Raw genomic sequence first — 9,391 nt, 5'->3', positions numbered from 1 at the left:
TCCCCCCATCGGTCTCCTATCCCTCCATCGGTCTCCTTTCCCCCCCCCATCGGTCTCCTATCCCTCCATCCCCCATCGGTCTCCTATCCCCCCATCGGTCTCCTATCCCCCCCCCCATCGGTCTCCTTTCCCCCCCCATCGGTCTCCTTTCCCCCCCCATCAGTCTCCTTTCCCCCCATCGGTCTCCTTTCCCCCATTGGTCTCCTATCCCTCCCTCGGTCTCCTTATTTCTCCATCACTAATTCTCTATAACTTTACAACATTAGTTGTTGTTGGGGCAATTATCTGCTTGACTGTTTAACAGAGTTTCAATGTTTTTGTAAATTCTCTTTCTCTCCTCTTTCAGTGACTCAGGGCCAGATGGTGATGGACTGCTGTCTGGAGGTCAGCAAAAAAGAGATCCCACAACGCATTGTCACGGGTTATCAGCCTCAGGTTCGGGGTCAAGGCTGCCCCATTGACGCCATGGTGTGAGTATCCTATTGACTGAGAGACCGGAGGTTCAGGTATTCGCTTAAAGTGGCAGAGTAGCCTAGTGGTTAGAGCGTGGGCCTAATAACTGGAAGGTTGCAAGTTCAAATCCCCAAGCTGATAAGGTACAAATCTGTCGTTCTGCCCCTGAACAGGCAGTTAACCCACTGTTCCTAGACCGTCATTGAAAATAAGAATGTGTTCTTAACTGACTTGCCTAGTAAAATAAACGCAAAATAAAAAAGACTTAGGCTGCGTTCCAGGCTGACCACATTGCAGTCAACTGGCAGATCTCACAATGCCTGAGTAAGTCTTTAACATATCAGCTAGACTCATCAGATGATACAGCAATCGGATATCTGACTCAACAGCCAACGACATGGCATGTAACCACACAGAGCGACTGCAATGAGGTCACCCCGGAATGCCATCCAGTGTCCAATCCAAAACTGTTCCTGGAGATCAGAGGATTGGATTGGCCTAAAAGCAGTGTGGTGAAAACTCCAACTGACATTATGGTTGTATATAGATGATGGTCTGTACTGATGTGGTGCTTCTATTGTGTTCCAGCTTCAACACCAGAAAGGGGCGTAAGCTGTGTGCCCCTACCGGCCCTGCCTGGGTTACTAACCTGATGAAACACATGGACAAGCTGATCAAGATGTGCGATGACACCCACTTCAAGGTATGCTGCTCTCACTTAGACTGCACGCTCAGTTCAACGTCTGCATTGGGCCGTACAGCATTTACAGGGATACGGCCTCTTGCAGAAGTCAGGGAATTCATACCTCTTGCGCTTCGCCGAGCAGCGCAGAGCTGTTGTGAATGAAGTCGTCAGGGAAGTGAGTTCGTGTTTCTACAGTACCTCCCTCCCCCACCTACTGTCAACCAATCGTGGCCAACGCGGAGTTGTCTGTGTTATTGCAGCATTTGAGAGGCGCACGGCGAAGGGGATTCAGAGCTAAATTTGGCCTCTGCGTGCCTCCTGAGGCACCACCTCTGATCACATATTCAGATCAAGTGTAAATTGTCTCTTAGACTCCATCTTTTAGCAACGTGTTACATTACTCTTACGTTGTGTAATTGTCCTGAAGACTAAGGGCTGGATTTAATCCTTATCGCGGACGATCTGCCCCGAAAAAATGTAATAGTCCGAAAAAATGTAATAGTAATTTCTGATTGAGCCTAGATATGCAACGTTTACAGTTGAATGCGGTCTCCAGATGCAGCGTTTACAGTTGAATGCGGTCTCCAGATGCAGCGTTTACAGTTGAATGCGGTCTCCAGATGCAGCGTTTACAGTTGAATGCGGTCTCCAGACACGTCGCCTTTTTAAATTTAAATCTATCATTAACTAGGATCTTCTGCAATACGTCTGCAATTCAGATCAAATCCAGCCCTAACGTTCAAACTCCAACTGATCTAACACTGTCTGTGTGTATCTGTGTGTTTGCAGGGTAAACATTGTAAGAAGTTGATGTCCTAAAGTCCCAATTTGGACCCCCTCCCTCCCTCCACCCTCACCGCCACCTCCACCCCCCTTCTCCTGGTCCATAGAATAATGAAAGGACATTCCAAGTGGGGGGGGGAGTTTTTTTTTTTCTTTAAATGAATGGAAAAATGTGATTCCTCCTACCACTAATGCACTTTTTCAGTTTCCTTCCATCTTCAGTCTTTATCCAGCAGACCATGTTGTTTCTTCTGTCAGTTTTTACCCAGCATGCCATGTTGTTTTCTTCTGTCTTCAGTTTTTACCCAGCATGCCATGTTGTTTCTTCTGTCAGTTTTTACCCAGCATGCCATGTTGTTTCTTCTGTCAGTTTTTACCCAGCATGCCATGTTGTTTTTTCTGTCAGTTTTTACCCAGCATGCCATGTTGTTTCTTCTGTCAGTTTTTACCCAGCATGCCATGTTGTTTCTTCTGTCAGTTTTTACCCAGCATGCCATGTTGTTTCTTCTGTCAGTTTTTACCCAGCATGCCATGTTGTTTCCTTCTGTCAGTTTTTACCCAGCATGCCATGTTGTTTCCTTCTGTCAGTTTTTACCCAGCATGCCATGTTGTTTCCTTCTGTCTTCAGTTTTTACCCAGCATGCCATGTTGTTTCCTTCTGTCTTCAGTTTTTACCCAGCATGCCATGTTGTTTCCTTCTGTCTTCAGTTTTTACCCAGCATGCCATGTTGTTTCCTTCTGTCTTCAGTTTTTACCCAGCATGCCATGTTGTTTCCTTCTGTCTTCAGTTTTTACCCAGCATGCCATGTTGTTTCCTTCTGTCTTCAGTTTTTACCCAGCATGCCATGTTGTTTCCTTCTGTCTTCAGTTTTTACCCAGCATGCCATGTTGTTTCCTTCTGTCTTCAGTTTTTACCCAGCATGCCATGTTGTTTCTTCTGTCTTCAGTTTTTACCCAGCATGCCATGTTGTTTCCTTCTGTCTTCAGTTTTTACCCAGCATGCCATGTTGTTTCCTTCTGTCTTCAGTTTTTACCCAGCATGCCATGTTGTTTCCTTCTGTCTTCAGTTTTTACCCAGCATGCCATGTTGTTTCCTTCTGTCTTCAGTTTTTACCCAGCATGCCATGTTGTTTCCTTCTGTCTTCAGTTTTTACCCAGCATGCCATGTTGTTTCCTTCTGTCTTCAGTTTTTACCCAGCATGCCATGTTGTTTCTTCTGTCTTCAGTTTTTACCCAGCAGACCATGTTGTTTCTCAGTGGCACATTCATGTACTATATGTTATATTTTATGTGACAAAATGATAAATAACATTCTAGAAAGAGTAAATTAGCTTTGATTCCACCTGGGAACCTTAAAGCTACAGTCTGGGATTGGAAAAGTAACAAAACAACTATTTTATGAACATGTATTTAATCAGGGGAGCCCCATTGAGACCAGGGACTCATTTTCAATGGTGCCTTTAGATCACAAAGCTATAACATGTGTTTAGTTAGCTGATATGTGAAATACCTATCCAGGCAAGTTTAGGTTTCAGCAATGCCTGGGCTGAGGAGAGTGCCCTATAGCTTTAAGGTCATAAGTCAGGGGTTAAAGGTCAGGGGTCAAAACGTACTGGCAGCTGGTTCAAACACCCATCTTTAAATTAAACTCAGAGACAATCAAACATTTGCTACCTTTTTGTGAACTTTGCATTTAATGAATATATATTTGTCATGGTTTTAAAAAAAATAATGACTGTCAAATCAAGATTTTGAGTGAACTTGAGTTCCTTTTTGAATGAAATGAGACCTTTAATGACTAACCTCAAAGGTAAAATATTGTAGTTCATTGATACCTTGCTCTTATCTATTTTGAAGGATTAAACTGTGAGTTGATGAAATTATAGGAACTGTAAAGTGACTGGTCCATTTATGGGTTTAACATTTATAAAACGTGTTGTGGTCCCTAGCTACAGTTATTGATGCAAGTTTAGAGTGCATCCTAATTGGCACCCTATGGGCCCTATGGGTCCTGGTTCAAATAAGTGCACTATGGAGGGAATATGTTGGGATACATTTGTTTTTGATTCAGACATTGATTTGAGAGTCCAGATAGAAGTCCCCAGAACAAAAACAAAAAAATCTATCTTTATCTACACTGTTTAAAATTGCTGCATAATTTTTTTACATCTAGGGGCTATTTCCAAAAGCCTATTCCACAAAGAAAGGCATTTTATTGGGGGGGGGGGGGGGGTTGTTATAGCAATAGAGAGAAACAGAGAGCGAGCGAGAGTAGGCGAGAAAAATAAATCCGAAATGAAAACTACAGCGAAAGCTAAAGCCTTACCAAAATAGAGGCTAGAGCCAAACAAAAGAAGAAGTTATAGCAAACAAGAGTAGAGTTCAGCCACCTTGTGATTAGAAGTCTGTGAACTGAGAGAAAACAAAGACTACTGGAACACACACACTAAATGGGAACCGGACTGTAGGAGTATTGCTTCATACCACATTCGAACACAAACTTGAATTTATTGCAACATTTACAAGGTGTGTTTTTCTATAGAACTCCAGGCTATGACATCTGGGAGTTTTCCCTCCTTTTGGGATGAAACAAAATACTGGGGAGCACAATATGTCAGAATACACAGTTTATAGTATTTTTCTTTAGGAGATGTGTTCAAACATCTTGAGAATGGGAGTGGATGGAAACAACCGGCATGTCCTGACTTCCTGTCCAGCGAAGAGGTTCACGCATCCTGTTTTCCTACTAGCATGTCATCTAGATTGACAATTAATTACAAGTCCATAAAATGTTGATAAATGAAGCACACAACAAGACAACTTCATCCTCGTGGGGAACTTTTGGTTGCGGCTCTGTGCACAATGGAAGATTATCCTCTGTATAAAGACAGAGGATAAATACAAGTAGGAAGTGCATTTGTTTTCCACACCCATTTGAATGAATCTTTGGGCCATTTTCCCCCCAAAAACACTAAATATAAAACGCTACAAATCTCTAGCAAAAGCAAACGCTACATTCAAAACTGTTCTCTTTACAAAATGTTTTTTTTTTTTTGCAACACTCCACATGAATAGAGCTGTGTTCAACACAAAACACTACTATGAATATCCCATCAGTTAGGTCTTTTGCATTTTCAGTGTGACACTGTAGCCGGTTGTAAAATATTGTTACAGTCATGTATGACTACGCAAATATACATAAATAAACACTCAAATGCACTACAGTAACAAAAAACATTGTAATTTATTTCCAAAATATAGTATTTTTGAACACTTGTGTTTGGCACCCTATGTATCACTTACCCAAGAGGAGAAAACCAGGAAAACAATTCAGTAAGATAAAGGGTTTTCTGTACAAGAACAAAAAATGAAAGTAGCTCATTCTTTAAAAAAATCTAAAATCAAAGACAAAAATGCAAAATGTAAGACTAGAAGACATTAGGCTGCATCCTGCCTCCTATTTTGGTCTGACCACAGTACCTCATCTATATCACAAGCAATTTTCTCCCTGGCTAAACAGCAGGGAAAGAATCTTCTACAGTGACGGATCCAGCCGCCAAAAGCCACCACATCAACTTCACCACGTGCATCCTCCATTGCCTGGAGAAGAAGCAGGCGTGCGAGGGGATGGCAGTCACACACCTTCCATCACCATGCCGAAAAAAACTCCTCAATTGTGTGTAGTAATGGGGAATATGGTGGGAGGTATAGAACAATACATTGTGGGTGGTCGATGAACCAGTTGTGGACCAGAGCAGCCTGGTGGAAACTCACGTTGTCCCAGACGACAACATCCCTGGTCTGCTCTGGTCCACCCCTCTGCTGTAGTGTAGTGCAGGAATGTGACGAGAAGGGCGGTGTTGTAGGGACCAAGGTTGGCATTATGAATGGAGGACGCCTTGCTGGCTAACGGCTGCGCACATGGTGATATTGCTTCCACGCTGTCCAGGGACATTCACAATGGCACGGTGGCCAATAATGTTCGTTCCCTGTCCTCTTCTTTTGGCTAGTTTGAAGCCAGCCTCAATGTAAATATAAACGTGCTGAATTGCAGCGGCATCCAGCTCCAACACTCTCTGAAACAGACAAGACAATATGTGACATAGACCAGGATCAGTCAATATGGTGAGGGACAATACACTGGATTACAGTACTGTGATGTGTCTATACAGAGCTGATATGGTAGTAAATTCACAGTACAGTACTTACTTGCACATAGTCATAGCTGTTCTTTAACCCTCTGAGTTTTGCTCAAATGTCACCCTGTAGACCGGTTTCAGCCGAATTCGGTTGAATTGTAATACACGGTCCAATGTAGACAATCCCACCTGGTGAATGTTATTGAATATTGTTTTGTCTGCAATTATGTGGTTCTGGATTTCTCCTAGTCTAATGGTGTTGTTTGACACCACCATGTTCACAATAGCCGGTCTCCTGTTCTGGTGTGAACAGCCGGTGTCTTCCACCATGGCCTGGCCATCGCTCAGTTCTGAACAAGACGCAAACATGATTGGTTACAGTAAGCTAAAATAATCTATTTTCTTTCAATATGAAATGACATTACCGTAACATTGGCCAACAATGACTGAGTAACATAGGCCTACTGTTGTGTTGGACTACAGTATACTACAGTATACATACATAAAGAGCATAGTGCGTATATAGTAGGCAACTTACCGGATCTAATTTCTAAATGTACAGATGATAGTTGCAACCGTGTAGCAGCTCAGGTTGGGCTGAACTCTCTGCCCAGCCTCCCTCATACTCAATCCATGGATGAGCACATGGTCAACCAATGAGGCCCTGATCTCATCTGAGACAACTGTCCTCGTCTCACTCCCTTCACCTCCAGCTCTTTCTTCACCATTGACTTCCATTTTCTTCCAGAACAGGAGAGCTCATCTGTGGACTTTTATAGTGCTAAAACTCTGATTTCTAAGTGAACAACTTAGCAACTAGTGTTTACACCTGTGAGAAGTGGGTGTTGCCAACTAGTATATAGAGCTTGGCATTGGGATCGGTGTTGCTTTCCAAAGGGACTAACGAGATTTTCATTTTGAATGTTGTGCCTAAAGTAGAGAACTGTGTGTAATGTTTTGCAAAAAGTGTGATCTAGAATTGAAAAATGAGTGTAAAGCAGGAATTGTGCTTGCAATTTTGCAAACTCGGTTTAGGGATTTGGTATATGAGTTTCAGGTTTCGGTGATTTATAGAACTGGTGGTAGAGGTTAACACAGGGGATCTAGTAGTGTGTGTGTGTGTGTGTGTGTGTGTGTGTGTGTGTGTGTGTGTGTGTGTGTGTGTGTGTGTGTGTGTGTGTGTGTGTGTGTGTGTGTGTGTGTGTGTGTGTGTGTGTGTGTGTGTGTGTGTGTGTGTGTGTGTGTGTGTGTGTGTGTGTAAAACTGCAATGATCATATGGTCCTACTAGTGGTTTTTAACATTCAGGAGCCTTACTGCCGCTGGGATAAAGGATCTCTTGGCCTCATTTCTCCCTGAGGGGAGGAGCTCAAACCTCTGGTAAAGAGAATGTCTGGGCTCCATCAGTACCCTGTGGGCTTTTGGGAAGGATCTTATGTCATAAATAACCTCCTCATCTGTCTGTTTGACCCCTAGCACCTTACTAGCAGAGTGAACAATTGTATTACAGTTTTTGTCGATTGCTTAGACACTGAAAGTGAATGCTTAGACAAAAGCATCAACACTTACCTTTTGTATCCATGCCTTAAACAAAGGCACAAAAAGTGCAAACACATTTTCTGCTTAGCAATTTGTTTGCAATTCTGCAAACCACTTTTAAAACACTACACACGGTTTCATAAAATAGACACTTTGTTCAAGAATGAAATTTCTGGGAAAACACTTCTATTCAAAATGCAAAACATACCTGAAACTGGCAACACACACACACACACACACACACACACACACACACACACACACACACACACACACACACACACACACACACACACACACACACACACACACACACACACACACACACACACACACACACACACACACACACACACACACACACACACACACACACACACACACACACACACACGAAAACACTTATACAATAATTGAACACCAATTAGTCTGAGCCTCACCACTACAAATAGACCTCAGGTAAGATCACCTCTTAAAGTGAGAACTTTACAAACATGGAGGTAGTGAGAGGACGAGGTAGAGGACGAGGTAGAGGACGAGGTAGAGGACAAGAGAGAGGACAAGAGAGAGGCAGTGAGAGGTAAAGGCAGAGGCCAAAGGGCACCAATAGACGGAGACATATTTCCGACGACATTAGGGCCACTTTGGTGGACCATGTCATAAACCATGACGATGAGGGAGGCGGAGAGTCCAGCCCAACCTGAGTCGCTACATGGTAGCATCCAGAATACGGACATTTAGACTGGAGAACAGGTATGTCTTCAACGTTCTACACTAGAGTGTACCTATGGAATTGTTGCACATCATTCTGCATCACAGTATAATGTGGTCCTACAATATTAGGTCTATACCCAGTGAACAATAAAGGAGGTATAGTGCTGTGAAATACATGTAATACAGTTTTGACGTTACTGTGTACAGTATTACAGTACAGTACGTAAATAAATAAAAAACTAACCAATGACATTCTTGCATTTTCTACAGAACTGGGTGGAAGATGACGTCTGTTCTTCATGAACAGGAATTGGCCATTGTCAATCTAGTGTTGGCAAAACGTACCATCTGCCTACATAAACCAGGAGAGCAAATCACCACAGAACTCACAGCATTCCATAATATCAACCGCGTCAGTATGTCGACACTCTACCGCAACTCTCGTCAACACCAACTTACGAGGAAGAGGCTGTACAGGGCTAAGTTGAGAGGAACGGCATTAGTCAGACCTTTGCTATGATTATGTGGAAGTAAGTGTCACTGTACTATACCGTGATACAGTAATGGCAGGAGATTGTTTCAATGCAGTGCCATTAGGACACATTCAGACAGCATTATGTGACCTAGGCACAAAGTCTACATTTTCACACAAGGATGGGGGGCGCACCTGCCTTGCCTTGCCTGTTGTAGTTTTGACTGAATGTGTCTGACCCAACCCACCCCACACCCCCCATCCTTGTGTGAAAATGTAGACTTTGTAGTCCTGTGTTTTGAGTTACACCGTATTCACGGTACAGCATCTTCTGTTAGAGACCTGGGCTTCGATGCAACAGCCTCATGAGTTTATTTTCCGTTGAAGCTGGGTTCACTCTAGCTAAAACCAGCCTCATGAGTTTATTTTCAGTTGAAGCTGGGTTCACTCTAGCTAAAACCAGCCTCATGAGTTTATTTTCAGTTGAAGCTGGGTTCACTCTAGCTAAAACCAGCCTCATGAGTTTATTTTCAGTTGAAGCTGGGTTCACTCTAGCTAAAACCAGCCTCATGAGTTTATTTTCAGTTGAAGCTGGGTTCACTCTAGCT

At 43.0% G+C, this 9,391-nt stretch overlaps 1 protein-coding gene across 1 annotated transcript in view; it reads left to right on the top strand.

The window, feature by feature from the left end:
* Positions 1–2,056, top strand: part of LOC124036643 (regakine-1-like) — a 7,109-nt gene extending 5,053 nt beyond the window's left edge. Inside the window, exons 2-4 of the mRNA XM_046351466.1 lie at positions 347–470; positions 1,042–1,156; positions 1,928–2,056. Of these exons, the coding sequence (XP_046207422.1) occupies positions 347–470; positions 1,042–1,156; positions 1,928–1,957 (269 nt within the window). The 3' untranslated portion in view covers positions 1,958–2,056. The remainder of the gene's footprint in view (positions 1–346; positions 471–1,041; positions 1,157–1,927) is intronic.
* The last annotated feature ends 7,335 nt before the right edge of the window (positions 2,057–9,391 follow it).

Source organism: Oncorhynchus gorbuscha, linkage group LG05 (genome assembly GCF_021184085.1).
Source record: "Oncorhynchus gorbuscha isolate QuinsamMale2020 ecotype Even-year linkage group LG05, OgorEven_v1.0, whole genome shotgun sequence".
NCBI classification, from domain to species: domain Eukaryota; kingdom Metazoa; phylum Chordata; class Actinopteri; order Salmoniformes; family Salmonidae; genus Oncorhynchus; species Oncorhynchus gorbuscha.
Note: the sequence above shows the minus strand (reverse complement) of the source record. Positions and strands in the feature narration are given on the sequence as shown.